General features: G+C 48.9%; 8 protein-coding genes across 8 annotated transcripts; 3 read left to right on the top strand and 5 right to left on the bottom strand.

The window, feature by feature from the left end:
• Window positions 1–284: 284 nt before the first annotated feature.
• Window positions 285–2299, bottom strand: DEU56DRAFT_911114 (uncharacterized protein; the record flags this gene model as incomplete). Its single annotated transcript, XM_041357254.1, has 11 exons — window positions 285–680; window positions 741–813; window positions 862–1019; window positions 1080–1205; window positions 1261–1311; window positions 1360–1377; window positions 1430–1560; window positions 1608–1836; window positions 1892–1927; window positions 1983–2086; window positions 2143–2299. 11 exons carry the CDS (start codon window positions 2297–2299, stop codon window positions 285–287), a joined length of 1479 nt encoding a protein of 492 aa, XP_041210178.1.
• Window positions 2300–3621: 1322 nt separating this feature from the next.
• Window positions 3622–4923, top strand: DEU56DRAFT_262254 (uncharacterized protein). Its single transcript, XM_041345348.1, has 2 exons — window positions 3622–3719; window positions 3779–4923. The coding sequence occupies exon 2, from the start codon at window positions 3824–3826 to the stop codon at window positions 4676–4678; it is 855 nt and encodes a 284-aa protein (XP_041210179.1). The 5' UTR covers window positions 3622–3719; window positions 3779–3823; the 3' UTR covers window positions 4679–4923.
• A 1033-nt stretch (window positions 4924–5956) lies between these two features.
• Window positions 5957–8146, bottom strand: DEU56DRAFT_262302 (glycoside hydrolase family 5 protein). Its single transcript, XM_041345349.1, has 6 exons — window positions 7876–8146; window positions 7630–7823; window positions 7429–7576; window positions 6570–7379; window positions 6053–6503; window positions 5957–6001 (listed from the first exon to the last, which is right to left on the bottom strand). Exons 1-5 carry the CDS (start codon window positions 8015–8017, stop codon window positions 6121–6123), a joined length of 1677 nt encoding a protein of 558 aa, XP_041210180.1. The 5' UTR covers window positions 8018–8146; the 3' UTR covers window positions 5957–6001; window positions 6053–6120.
• A 1328-nt stretch (window positions 8147–9474) lies between these two features.
• Window positions 9475–11086, top strand: DEU56DRAFT_262336 (uncharacterized protein). The gene is made up of 3 exons (XM_041345350.1): window positions 9475–10042; window positions 10101–10313; window positions 10362–11086. Exons 1-3 carry the CDS (start codon window positions 9751–9753, stop codon window positions 10910–10912), a joined length of 1056 nt encoding a protein of 351 aa, XP_041210181.1. The 5' UTR covers window positions 9475–9750; the 3' UTR covers window positions 10913–11086.
• Window positions 11087–11121: 35 nt separating this feature from the next.
• On the bottom strand, window positions 11122–12391 carry DEU56DRAFT_794191 (uncharacterized protein). The gene is made up of 4 exons (XM_041352792.1): window positions 11823–12391; window positions 11635–11765; window positions 11448–11575; window positions 11122–11394 (listed from the first exon to the last, which is right to left on the bottom strand). The coding sequence occupies exons 1-4, from the start codon at window positions 12178–12180 to the stop codon at window positions 11250–11252; spliced, it is 762 nt and encodes a 253-aa protein (XP_041210182.1). The 5' UTR covers window positions 12181–12391; the 3' UTR covers window positions 11122–11249.
• Window positions 12392–12954: 563 nt separating this feature from the next.
• DEU56DRAFT_794193 (uncharacterized protein) lies at window positions 12955–14486 on the bottom strand. The gene is made up of 2 exons (XM_041352793.1): window positions 13780–14486; window positions 12955–13720 (listed from the first exon to the last, which is right to left on the bottom strand). Exons 1-2 carry the CDS (start codon window positions 13988–13990, stop codon window positions 13233–13235), a joined length of 699 nt encoding a protein of 232 aa, XP_041210183.1. The 5' UTR covers window positions 13991–14486; the 3' UTR covers window positions 12955–13232.
• Window positions 14487–14534: 48 nt separating this feature from the next.
• On the bottom strand, window positions 14535–18446 carry DEU56DRAFT_972009 (DNA polymerase family A-domain-containing protein). Its single transcript, XM_041359473.1, has 3 exons — window positions 18146–18446; window positions 16681–18092; window positions 14535–16628 (listed from the first exon to the last, which is right to left on the bottom strand). Exons 1-3 carry the CDS (start codon window positions 18342–18344, stop codon window positions 14652–14654), a joined length of 3588 nt encoding a protein of 1195 aa, XP_041210184.1. The 5' UTR covers window positions 18345–18446; the 3' UTR covers window positions 14535–14651.
• A 1121-nt stretch (window positions 18447–19567) lies between these two features.
• Window positions 19568–21581, top strand: DEU56DRAFT_794204 (uncharacterized protein). Its single transcript, XM_041352794.1, has 5 exons — window positions 19568–20077; window positions 20133–20297; window positions 20351–20530; window positions 20589–21182; window positions 21240–21581. The coding sequence occupies exons 1-5, from the start codon at window positions 19907–19909 to the stop codon at window positions 21249–21251; spliced, it is 1122 nt and encodes a 373-aa protein (XP_041210185.1). The 5' UTR covers window positions 19568–19906; the 3' UTR covers window positions 21252–21581.
• Window positions 21582–23998: the final 2417 nt, after the last annotated feature.

Here is a 23998-nt window from a genome sequence, read left to right on the forward strand (position 1 = left end):
TTAGCGAAGTCCGAATCGGAGTCTGTGTAAAGCTCAAAATCTTCCCTACCCTGAATTGCTAGTGGGCGCGCGCCAACATGACATAAGTATGTTGCTCCGTCGTATATACAGTCGTCCCAATGGGAGTGTACTCAACATTGCGAATGCGCGTCTGTACATAGCATGCATGTTCTAGTAACGCTTGGTAACGGCTTTGGTCTTTAAGCAGCCAGCGCTCTCGGGTACTAGCCAGGTGTTGCCAGTGATGCACATAGGGTAGCTATGGGGGCATTCCAGCTGAAGGCTTAGAACTTAAACCCCCCTGCCAAGCCCATGACATTGGTCGGGTCTACAGCAGCTTTGATGGCATGCAGCCGCGGCAAGTTGTCCCCATAAATGCTGCTCAATGGCGTGTCGAAGATGGCATAGTTGCTATACACAGCTGCATCAGCGACATCCTGGCCCTCAGCAATTGCCAACTGGCGAAGATGAGCTGCGCTATCTCGAACAGCTTGTTGCATGATTCCGTCCGAAGTGGGAAATGCCCATGCAAAATAGATGTTCAATGGAAGGAGTCCTCGATCGCGAGAAGGCGGGTGTGCTGATGGAGTGGTGCTGTGGCCGAATATTGATGGAATGAATGGTTCAACGTCATAGGAGATGAGCCATGCACCAGAGTGAGCGAGCGACTGTCCCCAGAACTATGTACAAGAGTAGCAATGATGAGGATTACACCGTTGGTGTTTGAGCGCATGACTTACCATCGACTCGTTCACAATGGATTCAAGAAATGAAACGGAGTAGTCGAGGACAGATATGGTGTTGAAGATGGCCCTTATCCATCTCAGCAAACGAAATAATTAAAGATGGCTAGGGCCTCACCGTGAGCCTGAAGAGGCATTAGAATGCGAAGCCTGCACTAAAGAGAGAAAAGACCGAGTGGAAACGTCCTTGAACAGATAAGGGATTGCCAAGAATTCGTCAAATATGCCCTCGGGCGGTGAGGGTCCGTCATAGAAAACAAGTTCGAAGACTCCAGGCTATATGGACAATTGCTTAGATGACGCGCGGTAAAAGAAACAGCGAACACGTCGACGTACTACGCCAAAAATATGATTATAAGTTGTGATGATTTGTGCCTTAGGATCTGTGATGTTCGCAGCGAAATTTGCTGTTGCTTGATTGACAAGGTTCATCACGCTTGCAGTATACATGATAAGCCCACCCTGACGCAACCAGACGGTCAGAAGTTGATTTGAAGACAACGTGAAATTCTCTTACCCAAACTTTCGATTGAGGGAAGGTCTTTAGCGTGAATCTAGTGACTATGCCCTGATGGCAGTGAGCATAGAACAACACAGTTCTGGTGGGTTCCCATACAAAATTATTGAGACCACCCTAAATGTACGAGTCAGTAACTCATGCAGTTATTTATCACGATTTAGACTACCTTCAAACCAAAGAATAGATCCGGGTCGGAAGCTGCGGAAACATTCAAAACTGTACCGTTTGGTATCACTAACTCAAAGGACTGCACGGTGTCAATTGTCAAACCGTACTGATTGGTGAGCCACGAATATCCTAGAGATCTTGAGTACACATTGCATAGAAAAAGTGGTCAGCCTTACCTCCGCCGAGAGTGAAACCAGCCACACCAACGCCCGATGCTCGACCACCGACGACGTTAACCCCATGCGGCTCCAAGGCGGCGTACACCGCGTCCCAGACTAAACCCGCACCGATTGTGGCAGTTTGTGATGGTGCGTCGTATTTAACATCAGAAAAACGAGCCATAGCAATTTGCACGCCCATCGTCGATGAAAAACCAGGGTTTGACGCATGTCCACCACCTTTTACCTGTGGAAAAATGGAATGAAAAGGATTGAAAAGCTGCAGTAGGTGCCAGCATTACCGCAAAAGGAGTCTGAGTCTTGCCCAGAATTTGGAGCTTGCAAATGCGCATGTCAAAACAGAGTAGCAGGAAATGCAAGCTCATTACTTACCGCTATGCCGACATCCAAAGATGTCCCTGGCTCAAATGAACATTCAGCAATCTGCGAGCTTGACGATGCCCAGTGACTGATGTCTTTGATGTAATGAACAGAAACTACAAAGTGTCAATCTGTGCAGATAGTAGACAACATTCGAACGAGGAATACTCACCCTTGTCATACACCATCGACGCTGAGGATACAGATGCTGCAATTTCTTTGCATGTCTCAGTTAAAGATCTACTGCCAAGCCCATCTGAGCTGCTAGACACAAACCACGCAGTAGAAAGGAGAGAGAGAGAGACCCAGCCAAGCAGCGCTGCAGCCATATTTCACACTTGTTGGGCAGTGGGATGTCTATCGTGTTAAAGGGTGAAGAAATTATTTCTGGGAGCTAGCTGCTAAAACCAATTCGTCAAAACACGTTACGTGTGAAGATACTCAATAGTGACCCGGGCACGGTAAGTCGCACTTCCGGCTCTTTCGGAGAGGATAGTCCATGCAGGGTTATTCCAAGGGATAGGTTGTTATTGATGATGACCCAAACAGGCGAGTGTCAGCACGATGCCAGGAGCTAAATTGATTGGCTTGTGCTCTCCATTCTCCATTGCTATTGTTCTAGTGGTGAAGTGAAAAATTCAGTCGATATTTTGAGACTAGTGGAATGATAGATTGACACCCACCAATGACGTGCCCATGTGGAGAGCTTTCACCCTCAATGGCAGTTAACTATCAGCCTGAGTGCCGCTTGGCATTGATGCGGGACCTACGTTGAGCTTGAGCAGGTCACCGTACGTACCATTACTGCTAAGACTTAAGTAGAAAGATCATATACTTATTTATAAGTCATACCTTATCACGCATCGCGGGCCATTGCAGAAGTTTAACCAGTGGTCACGGTAGCCTGCCAATGCCAATGCATCAGTGATCACACTCTGGTAGGACCTTGGCAGATGGGTAGGTCAGGTTGGATGGTAGGCTCGTGACCAGCCTGGGGTTACTACCACCACGGATCCTCGAGTGGTGTAGCCAACAAAAAAATCTCACCATCTCAAATTGATGACATAGTCAGATGTTGCAAGTCGGATGCAGCTAGCGTACATACTTACGTTACCGTATGAAATCAGTCACAGCTCAACGCAGATGTGACGCACTGGTTCGAACAGAGTCACAAGGCACGGTTTCATGAATCCATCATGATCAACGTAGGCGGCCTACATCAAGATTCAAGCCGTGACATAGCATCTGCGAAACTCTGGGATGATTCCATGATGATCGATTCCATGATCCGCGACCGACTTGATTGATAACCGTAATCGAGCGCCGACCGCTGATGATGGGAAATAAATTATTCTCTTGGCTCGATATTGTATTCTGGCTAAGCGCTGACGCTGACAAAGAGCGCGCAGATATGATTTTTGTCGGTACGATTCAAATCCCATCTTGCTCAGAACGTTCATCATCCCACCAGCAGCCCGGCCAGGACGGGAAACCAGTGAGCAGCTTCCTGTACTTCCGTCTAATGGTAATTGGTGACAGAGTCCTACAGAGTCATTATTTCTGGACAGCCTTCAAACGTACCACTGGCACTGGGCAGCACTAGGCCCTGACCAAACAAAAATCTCGCAGCTCCCGCAGTCTTCTGGCAAGCGCTGCGAAGCTGTGTCGTGCTCTCGTACGACGTCCATAGTCTGCATCCCGAAGCAGTGGTCTGTCGCTCGACAAGTCACATACAGAGCCATAACATAGGTAAGCAGGCTGTGCTTATGGTACCGGGCCCCAGCTGACCATTGTCATCCAATAAATAGCAGAGGTTCCCCATATCTTTTCCTCTCAACCTCAATATTGCAACAATGTCTGGGCCATACATCTACACACCAGCGACCTACGAGCCTCCTCCATATTATACCCACCCGTACACACCCCAGCGATCACCTTTCATTCCTCCCCTCAATTTGTTCCCACCTTCCCCCTCTTCACCTTACGTCGACCTTCCCGGAACCCAATACCCCTCTTACTATCCTGATGAACGTCGTCGTCGTCGCCCTCCATCTTGGCATGGAGGGATTGCCGCAGCGCCTCCCAGTCCCTCCTTCCTGGGGATTCCATTGCCGCCGATTCATAACCGGCGGCATTCATTCGGCCATGGCAATCGCCCTTCTTGGCCATACCAGACGTCGTCGCAACACTTCCAGATTCACCCGCTTCTCAACGGAGAAGCTTATGTATCGGAGTTCTACTTCGACATTGCTAATCCAGCTTTCACGCCTTTGCGCAGAGTTGGTCCAAACCACACGTCTATGGTTTCTGTTGAAGAGCTACGGGAACCTGCTATGTACCCAACTATCACCCGCATGCGTATCACGCATGATGCCATTCCTCAATGGCCTATCGACTTGGAATTCGTTCATGGCGAATACGATGTCTCGGGCGCTCTGCCCATAACAGTTGGCGATGTTTTGTGGATGATCCACTCTTACCTCCACCGCCAAATCTCGCACTCTGACTGGGCCCAGCTAAGTCAGAGTGAGGAAACCGCAATTGCTCGGGCGTATACCCGCAGATACAGAAGCATCCCTTCGTCCGCTCAGCTCGAAGCAAGTCAAGGTGTCAAACGGATTGATTATCTGATGGAAAGACACGTCTTCAGGGGACTTGTCAGAGCTGCGGATGAAGATGGTTTCTGCCATTGGAAGTTGTTGACGTGAATGTTGCCTGTCCTTGTACTCCCACTCACCTGTAACCCACTCCCTTTGTACTCGAACTGTCACATCAGCGTCCTTGGTTCTATATTGTCTTAGTTTCCCACTGTGGTTTATGTTGTAACTATACCACAAATACCCCACCCCTAGGCTTAGCCTTTCTAAAAACAATGTACTACATCTATGTTTGCCGGCTTACGATCGAGATATGTATGTACTTTTACTGAGGTGTGACACAATTTGGGTCGGGTTTGCGATTGTAAGGGAAGATAGAGACATGCGAGAATTATCGATATCATTGTGAACCTTTGAAAGTCTTGTGTCTGATGTAGACAACAACAAGCGCACGCGGGGCACCATTATATTATATTATTGGGCCGTATGTCAGACCAAACTGGATACGTGATATTTCTGACACAGGCACAACGCTGCGTGCAACTAATAGGCTCGTCTCGTGGCCGCAGATTCTCCCCCTGTCCCCGTTTCTGCCAAGTAAACCTAAAATAACGCTGAGAAAATGAAACACTAGGGAAGTGACCGCGAGAAGAGGTCCCTGTTAACGTTCAAGGTTGGTGCTACGAAACCTCCCTGTTACATGCATATCCGTGTGCTACTAGAGGAGACAACACGATTTCATATCGGGGCTATTCATCTAGGTATGATATCAGGGTCATCACACCGCTATCGACCAATGATCGATACGCTTACCTGAGCGGTAACTGTCAGGGTCCACCATGGTCCACGAGGCCCTCACAAGAATGCCATGCTTGTCAAAGCTACTGACGCACATTAGATATCCATCCTCGATTTCAGCAATCTGCAGACTGCAGCACTGATTATGATGTCCTCCCATCTCCACCATTCAAAAAGATAAATCATGAACCATCTAAGTGGGAGAAATATCTCCTCGGAGATCACAACAGTCATTTCATAGGTCATGTTATAACGTCAGGTACTTAGGAATCCGAGCATTTTCTCATTCATAGGAGAAAATATTCGGATTCTTGCGGAGACCTGTCAAGAACACTCACAGGAAGCTTGTAATTACCGCGCTTGTCCTCGTTGAGGGGGCATGACAGACCAGATGCAGAACTGGAGAAACAGAATGGAGCTGCGGTCTGTAATGTGACACATCTTCTAAGTTCTTCCAGCATTTTCTTTATTAGCTGCATGGCAGGCCAATACAAAGGGGTAAGAGCTCATCCAAGCCAAGCCAATAGGCTGTGTCCACTTCAGAAGAGCTTTATGCTCTCATGATGGACAGCAACCGCGCATATCAACATTATCATACACGAGGACATGGGCATGCAAAGATACGGATTGTCTGTTCTGGAAGCAAGTCGTTAAAAGCTAAAGTCCCTATTAGGCGAAAAAACATACCATGAAGATCTGACGCCTGACACGTGAAAATCAACAGTAGTGATGCTGAAAATCTTGCTTCGCAGCATCTACCCCTTGCCTAAATCCATGCTCTGAAATACGTTAAGAATAGGGCCGCCTAAATCTGCGATATCGCAGATGGACTTATCGAGATAGCGGGTATGTCGTGCTGCCGGCCGAGAGGCGGCACAAACCCAGAAGAGGAAACCTCCTTGAACAGTGCACTCACCGAACTCCCAAAGGTTGTTGCTGCTCCCGTTTTCACGACTATGGTCTTGCGCCTTCCTCTTAGCAATGCATCCCTTGAATCCCAGTTCTGAGACGGCAGTCTGGTCCGCGCGATCGAAGGCGAAGAAGTCATAGGCCTCGACCCAGCCCTGATCGAAGCCGGCTTCAAACCGCCAATGCTCGTAATAACCAGGGAAACTGGCCCAGTAGGATACATGTTGGCCTTGAAAAAAAAAATGAAAAAAAAAAAGTAGGGACGAAGCGGCGCCCGCGGAGTCGCTGAACTCACCTAAGGCTACATTTCTAGCGGTCACTTTTCTAGCACTTATGTCGCTACTGAGTCCAACAAAATCCTTTACTGGGATCATACCCACAACATCGGGAAAGATGCCACTTTCAACCGCGTCTCGGAAAGACCATCCTTGGTCTCCAGGCAACTCTTTTTTGTACGTCCAAAAAAATGATCCAGCGCAGTACAGCTCGAACAGGTCAAGCTGAGCCCGAATGTAAGATGCTCTTGCCTGATGTTCATCCGCTGTGCCTTCCAAAGAGCCTGGATTCAAGGCTCCAGACCACTCGCCAACTATGAGTCCACTTCCTACAGCTTCGAGCTTCTCTGACACGCGGGAGAACATTTGCGGAAAGGGGGCATTCCGATCAGCAAGGGATGCAGTATGCTGCGCTGCTGATGTTGAAATGTCGCTTTTTGTAAAACACCGGTACAGATGATGGTCGACGCCAGTCAGCGCCAAGGAAGGGGGTAAGTGTGCGACGAAATCGGCATATTGATCAGTCATCCAACAGTCTGATATGTAGATTGGGAAACTAGAGTCGATATGTCTTATCTCTTGGATTGCCTCCCTATACCACTTGCAGAGTGTTTCGTGCGAGGAAGGGTGGGGTTCGTTGAGAAGCTGTATACCGACTATATTGTGAATTGGGGGTTCATGTTCCCGCAAAGCGATGAGTTGTGTGACTAGTATGCTGAGGGCGCGAACAGCCAGCTGCATGTTAAATTTGCTATTGAAAAAAGACATTACCGGAGATGACGTCCCGGAATGTGAATCTTGATTCTGTTTGCCAGGAGCTGCGTGAAGGTCTAAAATGTGCGAATGAGAAAAAAACAATCTACTCAACAAACAACGTACCAAATAGCACCCCAATTCCAAAGCTCTGGGCAGTCATCACCGCAGCGACAAGCCTACTCCACGCTCCTTCAAACACATGTTGAAGACCATCAAAGTCAGTTCGAGTAAGGATACTTGGGTCCAGTGCACAGATATGATAGTATCCAATCTGTTCAAGGCGGCATGAAAGATACTGTTGTACTATTACAAGAAAGAGCGCACTGGGATCCGCACAGTGTTGATTCCCCTTGCCGCGAGCCATTCGAAGTCGCTAGAGGTGATCCAAGAATCCCAATGTTGTTCCAGAACCTGTTTCGCGTGTAGACCCTTGGCAACGTCCAGATCACTTTGTCCGCTGCCGGCGGCCCATTGAAATGGTGATTCCGATATCCACCGCTCCAAAACGAACCACGAGCCTGAGCCACACTTACTAACTCGCTTTTGATATCACATTCAGTTCGAGCTTACCAAGATTAATTCCGCGTTGCTTGCGATATCGGTAGAGGTGTTGTTGAGGGCTTTCCTGTGTTGCTTCTTGAAGACCAGGCACTGATTCGGTCTTGGAACTAGTACGTCTCTCGTGTCTCAACCTAGAAATAAAGTTCCGCATGTTATGTGGAGGCTGCAGGACCGCATCAGTATTTTGAATGGCTGGGCTAGAAGTTGCAGGCTAACATATGTTGGTCGATGTCCAACTAGAAGAAATGACTAAACATTAAGTAGGCGTGTTTGGCAAAGGCTTCTGATCCAAACAACTTAGGCCCGGGTCGACAAGTTTCATAAGATCTCGATTACTCAATTCATCATTATCATTGTCAGTACGGCACCATATGGTAGCTATGACCAACAACACCCGTAACATCATGATATTGCCGCGTCGCTAGTAGGCGATGGCATATGTTCTGCCCAGGTACCTCCAAAACCCTGCTTCTTATTGTCATGTTACACTGAGAAGGTATGCTTAATTAACACGTTTGTTCTGTCAGTTTGTTGATTTCTGCTCATCAGCCGCCGATTTTAGACCCTGTGGTCAACCTGTGGGATATTCCAAACAAACATCAGAACTCAACTTTAACCTTGTTTCTGTTTGCTCCTCCTGTTCTCCTGTTCTCTTGATGGGCCATGTTTTTGGCTTCTGCGCAGGAAAAGTACGCTTCTCTGGCTCATACAACCTGCCCCGCCACATCGAAGATGCTTTTACTCTCAAGTTTGAAGAGGACCCTTCCCTACACTGTGGTGTTATCACAGATCGTCCAACCGGAAATAGTTCATCTCGCTAACCTGGTGAATTCATTTCTCCTTAGCGATGAGGCCTGTCCCCCTTTTCTTTCTCCTTACTCTTTTGCTTAAGCGCCGCGAGCTTATATTGTGGTCTAGACCCGATTCCCGGTTGGCGATTCAACTAATAGTTTCGCGTGTCCTCTGCCTGCAGGTCATGGCGGGTTTGGTAAGACTTCTTGCGCGCCGCTTGGCCCTATTTAGGGTGACCATTCGCCATGCTGCCTGCGCGCTCATTCGGCCGACCGGGCAACTCTGGTAAACCGATATCGCAAAGTACCACACCGGACATGTCAAATTTCGGTGAGTATGGACATCCCGGTCGTAAATGCCTCTTCTAGTCCCATGCCTGAAATTATCATCCTATGAAAATGTCAGCCTCACCAGGCTATTGTCAAATGTGCTATCTACGAGAAGCCACAGCGATAAAGGCGTACCGCCGCGCCTTTGCCAAAAAAGGAAAACACGCGTTTTACATGCGTCTTGAATGTCGTGAACCGAATCACCTGTGATGACGGATTGGCATCAAACCTCATGGTTCCAATTTCCAATCAAGATAGTATAACGCATTCAACCGCGTCGCCACCGTTGTTCCTACTCGTTCCGAACTTTACTCAAACTTCTCACAGGAAGACTCTCTTTCCTGTCCAAGCCATGTTATATTGTCACTTCCCTCTATTGGTCGTGCTTCATTACTCACGGACTTTCCGGACAGGCCCATTCTAAGACGTGATCTTTGATCCACCGCCATGGTTGACAATGCGCTTTTGGACAAGAGATCTTTTATTGCAATCTCCCCTCTCGGCATTGAATTCCATGTTAGTCATCCAAAACCACGTCCACGGCTTTTCTAGGGGTGCCCTTACTTCATGAAAGTATTTTCGCCAGGATATGTCTAGAACTCACAGGCGATCCGATCCAGGCATGACGGCTATCTTCTGCGCTTATAAGAACCCGACCCTACACTTCTCCTGCCGAGTTCATCCCTCCTCTTGGTTCAATACCTCGGGCAACGACGTCTGACTTGTAATACTTGTCACTCCCACTTCACGAACAAAAGTCATCATGACCTCCTACTTCCGTTCCATCTTCGGTGGAGGCTCGTCCCCTAATCACGACAAGTCCCATTCACGCTCACGCTCTAACCCTGCAAATTTCTTCTATGGACCACCAGCTGGTTCAAGTTCTTCTTCACGCCTGAAGACAAAACGAAGCAATAGCTTCAGTGCTACGACAGCTCCATCTCCACTGCGATATACCACGTATGACGGTGCCAGAGACATGAGATACGGTACTCCGTCGAAAGCTGAGAAGGTGCCGCTCTACAGGCGTTCCAGCTACAAGTCATCCGAACATCGTACGTCTTCTATCCTCCGCGGTCAACGAGCGCATTTGAAATTGACACCCATGTCAAGTCGGGCACTATCCTTTGTATAATTATGCACCTCCCGTCTCTTATGGTGCATCTTCCCGCACCAGCTCCAGTTCTTCTTCTGGTTTTCCGAGCATGCACCCAGGCACGCCGTCTATGGCATCTCACGCTCTCCAATACGATAGACGGCCTTCTATGCAGCAGCGTCATACTTGGGAGAGCAATATCTCATCTGCGACTGGATCGGCCAACTCATGTAAGTGGCTTAAAATAGGTGTGGGATCGGCGTTCTAACGGCGCATAGATGGAATGGATCCGCATGGGAGACGCGCACCTGCACTGCATATGCATCCGCTCTTTGCCTCCACTCGACTTCACTCTCCACCGATAAATTACGACGTCACATACGCCCCTTCACCGCGAACAGTACTCGACCGCACCACACATTCACCTGTTGATTCACATACATTATCTCAACCTGCGACAGACCCGCCAACTCCAGTATCATCTCGCATCCTACTCCGCTCAGATAAGTTCCCGTGGCCTGTGGTTGTTGGGTCTTGTCAAAGTGGGCGTTCCCCAGATATCACTAATCTCGACCTTCTTCACGCATTGCATGAGACGCTTCTCACGAGAGTCACTCCTCAGGAGTGGGAAGCCCTGGGTAATGGAAGCAGGGCACAGCGGAAAGTTACGCAGGCGTACGAACAGCGGTGCACCAAGTTGGGAGGTGGATGGGAAGGTGGAGTGCGACGCGTGGATTGGTTGCATGGGAAGACTCGTTTGATCGGAATCGAAGTGGAGAAGTATGGTCCCGGCGTCGGCTCCGGAAAACTCGTGTTTGGCAAGGCTTGAAGCCGAGATTTTCAACTTTTGCGATCGACAGCATCCGAGGCTCATTGTGGTTTCCTTCTTGATATCCCCTTATACCTGCGAAATATTTCGCGGCACATACATAGACCCGTGACACCTCTGCGGACTTCATGATTATATAGTATACTTAGGCATCAGGCATTTGTATGGATTTATTTCACGATCTCTTTATGATTTTGTATTCTGGCTGTACTGCGTACCGGCTTGGGCATAGTGATACAGTGCGAATGATATTACAATTGTTGGTAGAAGTGTCAATCAGCTTAGGCTACAAGTGCGTGAATGAAATAGTTGAAAATAGATTGTTGATGAGGCCGTGTTAGGAGCAGCTCACTCCAGCGAAGTCATAAATGCCAGGAACAGCAACAGGACAACCAGCTTTGTCGTTATGTGAATTGCAGTTGACCTGGTCATTTGCGGATGCACAACAGCGAAGGCAGAAACGATTGGCGGAGGGCTCAACCCTGGTGAACAAATCAGTGAGTCAATGAATAAAATAATGACAAACGGAACGGACTGCTCGATGAAGCTTGCGCCGTATCCCCCGAAAGTGCACTGCGCGCCGTTGGGAAACCGAACGTCCATCTGGCCTCCTGCGTCATTTTGGGCAAAGTGAAACTTGCTGGAGTCTAAACAGCCGGTGATCTGACACGTTTATCAGTACCAGAAAAAGATTGTAGACAACTAAATAAAACTCCACTGACCTGTATATACGACCCATCGCTCGCTTGCGAGATATTCGCGCCAGTAATGAAGCCTGCTGGAAACGAGTTCTGACAGCCAGATCCATCGGTACAATACGCCGTTCCGTCACTCTCCGCGTCCGATACAAGCTCTAAGCGAGATAAGCGTGGTGGCAAGTGCGCAATAAAAATACTTAAGAAATACACACCTCCATCGCTTGGAAGTAAGATTGAAAAATCAGTCACGCTGGTTATATGTACTGTAGTCGAGACGGACGAAGGACCCGTAGGCTGAGGCGTTGGCGCAGCGTTTTCTCGAGGAAGTCGGGCTGGAGTCGACGCCAAGCGACCTGATCGTCTCTGGAGGCGGGCGGCCTGTTTCGCGCCTTTTCGAGAGCGGTGAGGTTGATTAATCTGCGAGCTTGTTCTCGTGGCAAGCGTCTCGTTACGTCGTGGATCTGCGGGTATCGTATTGGCCATGAGATCTTGATATTTGTTCACAGGCCGCCGAGCAACTGCCAGCATGACGTGCGCGAGCACAATGAAAAGATTGAATGATAAAAACATGTTTACGGTCTTTGACTGATACGTGGGCGAGGTAGTGATGTACAAGGTGGAAATTGGTTGAAACTGAAACGTTGGAAATGGCGGCGTGACGCGCTGAGTACGAATCACGTCACGTGAAGTGATTTTTATGTACCGAAATGGCACCTCGTCCCCCTAGGTCTGGCAGTGGGTGGTCAAAGTCACTTCTTGATATGAATGGAGGGTGTCATGGGGGGAGCATGCTTCAGGACAGGGGCCAGTTACGGGCGTGGTTGGACTCCATCAGAAAGGAAGCCTTTAATTTTTCGGGTCGGAACTCCGAGTTTGGATGTAACCTTCGGGCTCGAGCACCTGATACAATGCAGCAAAGCGCTAGCATCGATTAATTTGGAGCTTCTACTCTTGGGCTGACGTCAACAGAAAAACACCAGGAGGGAATTACAATCAGACCAATGCCGTATATGGGACGGCATGCCGCATCACATAAAATGCGCAGCTTTAGCATTTGTGCTCAAGGTTAACGTTCAAGACCCTCGAATTAATTGAAGGGCCATTACCATAGTGCTTGTTCGTATCCACTGTACCGACAGGAGACGAACGTGCCATCCGATCAGGTTCATTATTTTTCAGCTGCGCCCCTTTGAACGATGAACACACTAGTACTCACCTGTCAATGATGCCATCTAACTGACGAATCATGATTTTTCGTTCCACTCGAACCACCCACTAACGAATTTTGAGTATGAATACACTGCATTGCTGTGGGGATCAAGTACATGGTAAAACTACAAATGTCCTGGTATATGAGTGTAATCTATCCAAACTATTCCGGTACATGAATCCAAAAAAAAAACTTTGCGAATAGCGATATAGCAAGATAGCGATAAAAACAAATTAGGGGCTGTCGAATATAGATGCGAAGTAAACGGTGACGGCAAGATACCAAGTAAAGTTAGAGCCGGCAGTGTTGAGTGATGAGATCCGACTAAAGCCCATTGGAACTGGCTGGAGATACCCAGGTGCAATGTGTCGAAAGATAAGGAACAGCCAAGACGACCCGCGCACGGCGAGGATCAAACACTCTGGGAGAAGTGAATTTCCCAGCTGTCTGAGCCATCTCGAGCTCTGGCAAGGCCAGCAAAGAAAAATTTTGGGCCCAAAAAGTCAACGCGTTTCACGCCCTGCGCATGTTCGCGCGAGTCTGCGCGGGACCTGGCCCTGAAAGAATCAATAGCAGCATTGACTGCGCGAGAAGATCTTTGCATCTCGTGCGGCGCAACACTCCGGTTGAGCGTTTCACGTATCTTGGCAAGGACGTCATTCACAGTGACGCCCCGAGGGTTCACCACCTCTATTGTCCAAGCAGGAAGCTCAGGAACAGTAATAATCATATGAGAGACTAGCGGTTGCACCGCAAACTCCTGAAGCATGGTAGGCGGACAGCCTGGTCGCAGTTGCACATGTGCTAGGTCTCGTGTGATGTTAAATCTCAAATTGGGACCATAACTCAAGAGTGAGTGCAAGACTATGAATGAAGAGTGGGATGTGGAAGAGTGTTGGTCTAACAGACAATGAATGTGAGGTTTGCGTAAAGTATGAACAAAAAGAAGAAATGCATACAAGACATAGGCGATTGGTGCGAAGCTGCATTAGGGTGTGGGAGCGATACTGAGTGAAGAAGCGGTGTGTTTGGGATCGGCAACGGGGACGATGCCGGGAGCGCAGACCAATGGCCTTGGATGGCCTGGATATTGGAGCTAGATTGTGCGCTGTGCACAGCCCAGGACCTGTGGTTCGATGAAGAGGCAGGGGAGCCAATCCGGTAGTTCATCGTGTTAGATTGGAGTCAGAGAGAGTCAGGGAGATTCGAGTCAGAGATATTGGGCAAAGGCGGGCGTTATTAGACTTGGAGATGCGCAGTACGCTGGGTGACTCGACTGTCATGCTGCGTGTCTTTTATAGCCCGCCAGGGAACATCGGGAAGTTACTTGTAGACTTCTCGCGCCCATCGTGGTTCGGGGACTAATTGGGAGAGCGCCGTACACGAGTGATATGGGCGGGACAGCGAACATCGTTGGATATGGTGAGATCGAACAAGAACCTCAGAATAGACGCCGAATCTTTGATGGTACTGGGCGGGTATTCCAAATATGGTCATGAGGCGGGATTCTGGCGGAACCGTTCACCCATAAAAAGCAGGCGTCGGGAAATGCGCGCTGATGGCGGTCTCACGGGACACGTAGAGAAGGCACCTTGATGGGTCTTAAGAGGCGATAACTGTTATCGATGGCGTCTATTCGCCCACTGACCCTAGACTCACAAGTCTCTGCGCTGCGATGTAAACGGTTAAGCCGGATCTCGCAGCCACCCAGAGAAACATGAATAAGGTAACTCTAATATTATGTGAGCCTAATTTAAATCACTATACAGCGTGATAAGATACCCATGTCAACTAAGTGATGATGATCCGTCGGTATGTCAGCTGCTAGATTTCAGCTTAGGCTGCCTGATTTCAACACTTCTTGCATCGCTTCCCAATCACCCAACTCCATGGATGAGTGTTTCGCCGGACGCCCGCGCTTTCTTCCTTCATTGCCGCTCTGGGCGCCACGGATCCCGGTTTCTATCACCTGCCCCGAGGAGTGCTGCGCAAGATGCTTGATTTCAGGAAACTCAGAGGTAGCTTGGGCTCGTAGCCAAGCCGCGCTCTCAGCACGATGAATAAGACAACTAGGAGGCTCATAGCCTTCATTATGCTCGTCAGGCACTTTGGAAGGCGTACAGTCAGCAATCATGGGGCGTCCATCTTTCCACAATGAACCGCTGTTTGTCTTCTCCAAAATGCCGGCAATGTCCAAAATTTCTCCAGGGGCGATAGGGTCAGGATGAGAAGGTGTGACACACGGCATATCAACCTCCTTTCTGAGCACCTTGTCGATATCAACGGCTGAGAAGAACGCGACACCCTGAGGTAAGTCATCCATTCCTAGCTTAAAGGCAAAAAGACTCCGTGTCCATAAGTTGGCGATTTGCAGGGCAAGTGCAGCTCGGTAGCGATCTTCTTCGGCAACCAAATAACGTAACTCGTCGTGCACCGAGATGAGATACCGCGCCTTGATACCATAGTGTTTGACCAGGTGATCCATTGCGACGATGAGAAGGTGCAAGTAGTCGACACCAGATGACTGCACGACCCAGTTTATGCGTGATGTCATGTAATCTGAACCAAATTTGGCCGGAAGAAGCTCCTTTGATAGAGCAGCTGTGATTCCGCATCCGAGAGCTGGAGTTCGTGGTTGATCCGAAAGCGCGATCTCTTCCAGCTTGTTAAACACGAAGCTCTCCGTTCCACCAAACCAGAATTTCCTCCCAAAGAAATCCGTGCGATGCGTGTTCTTGCCCTTAGTCGACGAGTACAAGTTTTCTGCGAGACGTTGAGCTTGATCGGGCAGCATGCCGGCGCTCGACTGCAGCAGCAGGAGGACAGCATGACGCATCCCAGCACCATAAATTCGGGAATAGTTGAACACCTTTGCTTGGTCACGAGAGATGCCCAGGATGCTCGCTGTCTTTGAATGAAGATCTGTTCCCGCGGTTTTGGTGCCTTCAAGGGTCATCCATCCAAGAGCCGTAGCGCCGTGTAGTCCAAACTGTGCGTCACCCATACAGCTTGAAATCCACAGCTCTTCTGAGTCCACATCTGCGCCAACGATGGCGTACCCCTTGGGTGCGCGCACCATGGCTTTGAGCTCTGACCCAACGCGGTTTTTCTTCGCGTTGCTAGCCGTGAGCCACGTCTTCTCAATAGCGCGGCGCGTCACAGTGCCCATGGTAATCACTTGAGGAAGGATGATACCCCATTTCTGGGGTTCGTCCGAAGATTCAGGTGGTTTGAACTGCAGATCTAACGCTCCCTGCTGCCAGACTACCATCTGATTTAAGATGCGATCGCGCGCGCTGATCCAATAGCTGCACTGCGCGTTCATGTCCAATGCATCATTCGCTTCGTCGCCAGGGCTCGTGAGCGTCCCATCCTGTGCATATTTCATGAACGTTTTCCCAAGCGGACTGCCCACGTTTGCCTTCTCCCCGTCTTTATGTGGTAATTTGTAGAAGAGAAAACCTCCCTTCAAGCGCATGTCCTGCAGGGCATCATCTGTAGGATCATAGAAATCGAGCTGAGAAAGACGGGTAGAGAATTCGACATCTCCTGGAACGCGGAAGGTCCAGCCGTGTTCCCGGGAGTAGAAGAGTGGCCAGCCTTGCCAAGACAAACGGAGGAGGATGGGAGCAATGCGATTCCGTACTGTGACATCCAGCGTGCCGGGAGGCATGTTTTTCTTGGGCTTTGCAAGATCCCAGTACCACTTCGGCCAAAACACCTTAACTTTGGGCTCCTTAGGAGCGGACTTCTTGCGTCGGGAGGAAGTAGCGGGAGCAGTTGATGGGCTCGCTGCAGTCGAGTCAATCTGCAAAAGGAAGTCGTCAACAGAAGCTCGGTACATCGACCTCGAGACATACCTGTTCAGCAGATACGATCCCCCTAGATTTCCCTGCTACTTTGGGCGTCCAGTCAAGTTGAGAGAGCCAAGGGTCATCCTTCCAAGACTCGTCCCCCATCCTATCCTTGGCTTGCTCTGCGAGTTCGACAAGCCGCTTTTTTACTTTCCCATCTAACTCCTTGTAGGTCCTATCTGCATCCGCAAGATATGCTTCCCAGGACTCGTTTACCGTCAAGAAACTGGAACCCATCGTAAGAATGCCAGCGAATGAAACGGGACTGGGGCAGCGGTCAAGGAAAGTTGGCAGGACCTTGGAAAAGACAGCATGAGTCACAAATACATCTTGCGCGCAGTAGTTGAGGTAGTCGTGAATGTTATCCGCTATTTCTTCTGGGGTCAACTTCATGAAGTCATTTCTAATTTCCTTGTCCGTATCGATATTGCAGTGCAGTTTGGCGACATCAGCCAGTGAATTGGCCGAAGTCAGGTCCTCCCAGCGCTTGCTTGAGAGATCAGCTTCCGTGGCATCGGTATCGGCAGCTTCGAGCTGCGGAAGACTCTCCTCGAGATCAGCGCGGAGACGTCGTAGTTCTTCTCGTTTGATTTCATCGACCTCCTGGTCGTGCTTGAACTCTGCATCACGCATGAGTTCCATGACGGCCTCGACCGCTTCGACACGACGCACTTGCTGATTCTCCTTGGACTTGCGGTGCTTCATCCAAGCAGGTCTTTGATGGGAAGATATCCCCTTTACTGCGACATGCAGAGCCATCGTATCGAGGAAGCGGGACTGAGTTCCCTGCAAGCTGTATTCCTCCAGAATGCGCGCGCGGTCGTAGCAGACATTGTGACCAACGACTACACGTGGGACAAGCGTATCCCCCAAGGGAATGAGGTGTTGTTGCTCAACTGATTCTCCGAGCAACCAGGGCGATATCCAACTGTACCAGGCATTCTTCGAGGCAGCACATGCCATGATGGCATAAGGATGATATGTAGGCATGGTTTCTACATCAAACACGAGGACTTCTTCGGCATTCCCTTCGTGCTGTGGGAACTCTACGTGCTCACTGTAGCTCGACCCATCAGCGAGGAAGTGATATTTCGTCCATCCTGACTGAATCTCCCAATGGTCCGGTTTGGGAGGAAGTTCGTTCGACGCAAAATCTTTGGCGATGTTTAGCCATGGTTGAGCGGATTGACTGCCGATTCTGTGGAAATGCTCATCGATATTTGAGCCTAGAAGGGGAGGGAGGGTGAAGCCAATATCAGGAAGAACAGAGCCTTGTTTGGGATCTAGTCCATGCATTTCCAGATGCTCCTGTGCAATGCGAACAAAGGCTTTCTCTGGTGCTGGGAAAGAGAGGTTGCGAAATATTTGCGAATGCAATTCCCGAGAGAGAAGCTGAACCCCGAGCTCGTTGCGTTTGACTGTCCAATATTCATGGGTCGCGGAAAAATGGAATTGAAGCAACATAGCGCACCATGTTTCACGACTTTTTGGACTACATCACGTTCTTTTTCTCTTTCTTTTCCTTTTTTCACTTCAGCCGTGCCTATGACGGGTCGTGGTTGTTGTACATGGTTATAATGTTGCTTCTGCTTCTGAACAAGTGCAGCTGCTCGGGCGGAGGTCTGCAAGTATCGAGCCGACCCATTGGGTTTCCGCACAAGGTTTAGCATTCGTGAGTTGTTCGCATTCAGGTAGGATTTGCACTGCTAGATGTCGCGCGAAAAGTAGAAGTTCGTACCAGTCACGGAATGAGCGATGGGGGTCTAGGGATGATGAGTTATTTTAGTTCCCTATATAGAAGTTCTCCTCTAGATATATGTACAGCTTTATACCGTGACATACTAGCAAACATCATATTTCTATCCCATCTCCTCCGAGCTACCAAATACTCGCGTTTTCATCGTGCCATCATGCCCGGTAGTGTAGCAAGCCAACCCATCAGACGTAGGTCACTCCGTCAACCTTCGTATCTGTTTTGTGACCCTGAACGACGCTGTGCAGCATTTTCAGTTGGTTTGGCCACACAGCGGCCTGCCTTCAAGACTATATTCAAAAGGACCTTCAAGACATTGATACTGCCACTTCTCTCCACCTGCTGCATTGAGGTATACATTTGCTCTTGAGTTTACTGATCGGTGACTCTCACTCCAAGTTCTGCCCGCACCATAGGGACTCCCTCAGAGTCAGATTTAGCATTTGGAAGAAGGGCGGGTGACCCTGCCTTTCCTAGATTATGCACTTCACCCGAACCGGGAGGTATACATTACCCCAGCGACGCCATGCCAGAGTCGATCACACGGTGCACTACTCTTCGACTTACATCGTCTACCTCGTCATTTTCTGTCCCCAGTGAACATTTGAAACAATCACAAGGTCTGTACTGAGTTCGTACAGTCGGTTGTCAAGAACGAGTCTGATTTCTTGGTGACAGTTGACAAGTGCGAGACAGAAAAGTATTTACAAGGGTTACTAAGGATGCTACCTCAGACACTCTGCGAGAATCTTCTGGGGATGCTTCATTGCAGCTCAACGTGTGAGTGGAACTGTTTTCGCCGCTATTTTGCGGTCAGTACTTGTTCTGATAAAGAGTTTCATTGCTGACGTACCCAAACCCCTCACTTGCTTGACAATGCTATGGGCGTTGCTCGTGCTCTCATAGTACCAAGACAACACCATGCAATCGACTGTGTTCCTACATCCCCACACGGTTGCAAAACACATGTGGGCGTTGCTCGTACGCTCAGAGTACCAAAAGCCGTAAATGCCAGGACAATGATCATCGAGAAATTCATCTAGACCGTCATCAGTGTCATAAGTTCGATCCACAAGTTGGTGAGGTGAACCTCACCGTCAAAGGTGCGAGATTTTAAAGCCAGGTGAGGGTTTAATTTTGTTGGTTGTTTGTCAGTTCTCTCACGATGCTCAAGCGCTTTATAGCTGCTGCTGGTTAAAGTATTAATCCGTAAGTGCGAAACAACGCTTAGGCACCCCTAAGGCTGACGAAGACATTCGTTCAACATAAATCACTCCACATCGTGAGATGCGGAAATATTCTTACATACTCTAGTTACACCGACCTAATGCACCTCGCCAAATGGAAAAACATTCGTCCATCCGCGTCAATATCTATTGCCAGATGGTAATGATGAAGTGCGGTTGATCTAAATCACGTGCACGTCGCGCCAACTGCATTAGTTGAACTTCCAGTGTTGCCTTCACTCAGACTCTCGCTATGACACGTATCGACGGTGGTTTTGTGGACAACAACGAACTTGCTCACCACGGCGATGATCCTGGAGCATACCCATTCCCGTTTGGACAATTTGCTGGTAAACGGCTTGATGCCGTCTCAAATAACTTGAGGTGGTGGACAACACGAGCCCACCTTGCAAGCAACTCCTGGGTCAGAACCGCATATAGTAATTAACAGTTATGACTGTCACTGAAAACCAAGTCAGTATGCTGCCTACATAAAGGCCAATAAACGATACGAAGAATTACTTCTCCAAACTCCTGAAGCATACCCCTTCCCCTTTGGCAAGCATGAAAACGATCGACTTGACAAAGTACCAGAAGATCTCATTTGGTGGAGTATTCATCCTTTACGGTCTAGTAACCTCTGGGTGAGTTCATTGCCAGTGAGCAGCGTTTGCGCTACAATCACTCTGACTCGTAGCACCAAAACCTGGTGGAGGCAAATCGCCTTTATTTGGACAAGGTATACGACGAGAAGTCACCGGGATCAGTCACAATATGGTTTGGAGAGCGGTATAACGGATATAGGCTCGATGATGTGTACAAACGTCCTGGTTTCATCAGATTTTGTCTGAAACTGGAGCATAACAAATGCCCCTGGGTGAGTCGTAGTTTCCCCAGCTGCGCCTAGCACTATTGGTAATCACTCCTTTTGTCAGTATTACAGGTTCGAAGACCTAGTTCAGAGGTACAAGATGCATCTCCAGACCCACCGACGGCCATACCGCCCTAGAGCACCAGCGCACGTGGAACATCCCACCGGGCAACTTCTCGGAAAATGGGATGATGATTGTGGGTCAGTGGAGCCAGACGATGACTACGAATGTGATGACTTTGTAGTCAACGATGATGATGACGAGGAGGGAATCTACCAAGAGGATGGTAGTGATTTTGAACCAGCCAATAACACCAGCAGTCCCACGGTCAATGACGACTGTAACGGGCAGGGCAAAGAGGAGCAAGCTGACGAGTCTGAGTCCGCAAACAATGATACAGACGGGTTTGTTGCACAGGCAGGACAGCTCTCGCCATCTCACGCAAGTGCAAATATCTCTCAAAGCTCGGTCTCAGACTTTGATGACGATACGCCTCTGGATGAATTACGCAAGAAGGCTAGGGCAAAATCTGACAAGAAAAAGCGAGGGTCACGTCCTCGAACAAACGCCGAAGAGGCCATTGGAGTTCGGACGAGGAAAGTGATATCTTTGACCAGCCCCCGTCAAAACGCCTCAGACGCAGGTCCAAACATGAAGGTACTTATGGTTTGCCTGAGTATTTCAAACGCCGTCTCTCAAGTGTTCTGATAACAGGTCATCACTTAGTCCCTAGGTCTGCCAAGACCGGTCCCCACTCTGATGCAGAGTCCATTGCTACACTTGATGAACCTGAAACTCCCCGTCGCAATCAGCTTTCTCAATCTCTCAGTGCTTTGTCGTTGTCACAGGAATCCGCTGCAAGCCCACGCAACGATGATGAACTCCCACACGCAACTCGCAGGTCAACGCGACTTCAAGGGAAGTCTGTACGCCGCGAGTCCGACAATGATGACTCGGACATACCAGAGTATGATATTCATACGGCTACACCTTCACGTTTGGGAAGACGTTATCGTGCGCTTATTCGGTCAGATGTTGAGGATTTATAATTCCAGCGAGTCTCAATGCATGTGGACCGTCATCAGAACAAATGTAATATAAGCTGCGGTGAGTCTAAATTAATATGGAGCAATTTGAAAACCGTAGACCGTACCTTTCATCCTGATCTAATCGGTGATCATGATCATGATGGGCTCTCTCGGTTTCAAAATGCAGCTTCGATCTGACCATCTAGATCTAAGTATCTAGATGTCAAGCATCTAGATCATCGATGGCCTACCCGATTGCTTATCCTTAAGTGAGTCCACCGCAATGCGCGTTATGATAGACTGCGGTCTCGTACATTACAATCTGACGGAGTGTACATTGCGGCGACATGTAGGCCGAGCCCGGGGAAGGTGACCTGCGCTGTGGTCATGTGTATTTGCATTCTGAACCTAACGGTGAATGTCAGACCAATGGGTATTCGGCATTCTCAGCAGATTATCAGGAGAGATTCCGGAAGAATGTAGAAATATGGTTTACGACTCATAATTATACCGCTTTGGAGAATCACTTAGAAATGACCTGCATTGATATTTCACGAACCGTCGGCTCACTAATGAAGACAATATGAATTAATCGAAAGACGCGGAACGCCAGGCTCAGTTTGGCTGTCATACTGGTTCGGATTACAAGGTTGGAAACAGAATCAAGCACAGAATCAAGGAATCCTGTTCAGTCTGGAATTCTGAACCAATATCCCCCAAAGTGTTATAATGAATTGGAATTTCGGGGGGGAAGAACCGCTTGGACGCTGAGCGTGGAGCGCTGATAAATGAATATGATTGACACTTAGGAGCTGACAGTCTGGCCAGAAATTCGGTGTTCCTCGGATCAGTGCAAATGCACCATAGTGCTAGTCATGGGGCACCCGCGGATGCTGTCCTCTAGACCCCCATGCGAGTGGTGTGGTCCTACGACAACGAAATAAGCAGTTTCGGTTGGCTGACCTACTTATAGGAAACGAGGTAATATGGCCCACTCGAGATGCAAACACTGGTTTGCGGAAGAAAGTCTCCAAGACAAATATAAGAAAAGGAAATATGGGTCGAGCCGTGGGTATCATATGGATGCGAACGGGAGGTCACGAGGGGCGCTAGGGTTATGGGTTAATAATATCGAGGGCAATCATATGCGGGGAACGCGGATTGTTATATTTGTATTATCGACCGAGGGAACTGAGCGTTGAATGTCGTGCAAATTGACGTCATGAAGGATCATTGTACGATGTGGGAGTGCGGGCCACGGTAGTAAAGCAACTGCTGGGGCCAGCCTATCAGTCCATGGTGATTATTTGTACATCATGGTTGCTGCGGAATTGGATAGTAATACTTCTCGGCTGCCCATATTCACATTGCTTTTTCGTAAATATTGTGGTTAGCTGTTGCAGAAATGACAGAGATCGGAAGTCGTTGTGCGCAAACCTGAAACAGAACATAATAGGTCCCGCGGAGAGAAAATACCCCCGCCTTATTCCATGACAAATTGTATTCGAGGCCGAGGCCGTTGGTTCAAGCGTTCAAATAATCGCCCAAATGGATTGATACCCGGAAAACTAGTCAATGGGGCTATCAAAAAAAGGAGAAGATACCCATCATGGTGTGTAATATATGACCTCAAAAACTCAGTCGTTCTCACCGTATAGAAACTTCCCCAGTTCACCCGATGGCAAGTCCCGACGTCTCACAGCTTGGGCCAAGCGAGGAAGGACATGTCAGCTGAGAGACGGTGCTGGTCTTAAACTGACTCATCAGATTCTTGAAAGTTTCAAAAGTGACATACCTGAGACCTCATATGATCATGCAATTAGTCTTAGCATATCTCTAGTGTTGCAAAAGTAGGTTCGTCTGTGAATCGTTAGTCACCCAGTAGCATGATAGGTGAAGAAGGGGCAGCGAACCAAAATTTCGGCCCCCACGGGGGAGGCAGCACTATATACTTACATGAGGTGCATGTCAGGCAGACTGACAAGTGACGCCTGCTATGTGCATATTGCATGTGTAATGAAGCACATTGCAGGCCCATCTTCCCCTTGAAGTGTCCAGATACTGTCAATTCCTCGGGATCGTCGCCGATCACCAATCGGAGTGCTGATGGTCAACTGCCACAATAGAGGGATTCGTGCTCCAGTACCCTGGTTTATTTTTCTGCCAATTTACAGGACATGGTGATGGCAAAACATCATCAGAGCCTATGAGTTGAAGATCAAGGCTCGGGATTTACCGTTTTTTCAAAGTCCGTGTAGTTCGGGTGGCGTATATCTATTATTATATCCCTGTTCCTGACTCTCCAACTAAGCATCAATTCAACATCCATATCGGCCTCACGGGATCATGATGTTGTCCCAATCAGCAAGTAAGTATTGCGCCACATTTTGCCTGCTAGCGGACTTTGTGGGAAGTGCGTATTGACTCGGACGTCTCCCCACATAT

This window comes from Suillus clintonianus (assembly GCF_016758775.1).
Source record: "Suillus clintonianus strain FC179 chromosome Unknown DEU56scaffold_23, whole genome shotgun sequence".
In the NCBI taxonomy this organism is placed as follows: domain Eukaryota; kingdom Fungi; phylum Basidiomycota; class Agaricomycetes; order Boletales; family Suillaceae; genus Suillus; species Suillus clintonianus.

Coding starts and splice junctions, on each gene's coding strand:
- DEU56DRAFT_972009 (XM_041359473.1), bottom strand. CDS start 18,344: ATGCTAAACCTTGTGCGGAAACCCAATGGGTCGGCTCGATACTTGCAG. Junction 18,093..18,145: donor CCAAAAAGTCGTGAAACATG/GTGCGCTATGTT, acceptor AATATTGGACAG/TCAAACGCAACGAGCTCGGG. Junction 16,629..16,680: donor GGATCGTATCTGCTGAACAG/GTATGTCTCGAG, acceptor TTCCTTTTGCAG/ATTGACTCGACTGCAGCGAG.
- DEU56DRAFT_262336 (XM_041345350.1), top strand. CDS start 9,751: ATGACCTCCTACTTCCGTTCCATCTTCGGTGGAGGCTCGTCCCCTAAT. Junction 10,043..10,100: donor CTACAAGTCATCCGAACATC/GTACGTCTTCTA, acceptor ACCCATGTCAAG/TCGGGCACTATCCTTTGTAT. Junction 10,314..10,361: donor GACTGGATCGGCCAACTCAT/GTAAGTGGCTTA, acceptor AACGGCGCATAG/ATGGAATGGATCCGCATGGG.
- DEU56DRAFT_794193 (XM_041352793.1), bottom strand. CDS start 13,990: ATGAACTACCGGATTGGCTCCCCTGCCTCTTCATCGAACCACAGGTCC. Junction 13,721..13,779: donor GCACCAATCGCCTATGTCTT/GTATGCATTTCT, acceptor ATTGTCTGTTAG/ACCAACACTCTTCCACATCC.
- DEU56DRAFT_262254 (XM_041345348.1), top strand. CDS start 3,824: ATGTCTGGGCCATACATCTACACACCAGCGACCTACGAGCCTCCTCCA.
- DEU56DRAFT_794204 (XM_041352794.1), top strand. CDS start 19,907: ATGACACGTATCGACGGTGGTTTTGTGGACAACAACGAACTTGCTCAC. Junction 20,298..20,350: donor TACGGTCTAGTAACCTCTGG/GTGAGTTCATTG, acceptor TCTGACTCGTAG/CACCAAAACCTGGTGGAGGC. Junction 20,531..20,588: donor AGCATAACAAATGCCCCTGG/GTGAGTCGTAGT, acceptor TCCTTTTGTCAG/TATTACAGGTTCGAAGACCT.
- DEU56DRAFT_262302 (XM_041345349.1), bottom strand. CDS start 8,017: ATGCGGAACTTTATTTCTAGGTTGAGACACGAGAGACGTACTAGTTCC. Junction 7,380..7,428: donor TGGAATTGGGGTGCTATTTG/GTACGTTGTTTG, acceptor CGCACATTTTAG/ACCTTCACGCAGCTCCTGGC. Junction 6,504..6,569: donor CGCTAGAAATGTAGCCTTAG/GTGAGTTCAGCG, acceptor TTTTTTTTCAAG/GCCAACATGTATCCTACTGG.
- DEU56DRAFT_794191 (XM_041352792.1), bottom strand. CDS start 12,180: ATGTTTTTATCATTCAATCTTTTCATTGTGCTCGCGCACGTCATGCTG. Junction 11,766..11,822: donor CTTACTTCCAAGCGATGGAG/GTGTGTATTTCT, acceptor TATCTCGCTTAG/AGCTTGTATCGGACGCGGAG. Junction 11,576..11,634: donor GCGATGGGTCGTATATACAG/GTCAGTGGAGTT, acceptor TAAACGTGTCAG/ATCACCGGCTGTTTAGACTC.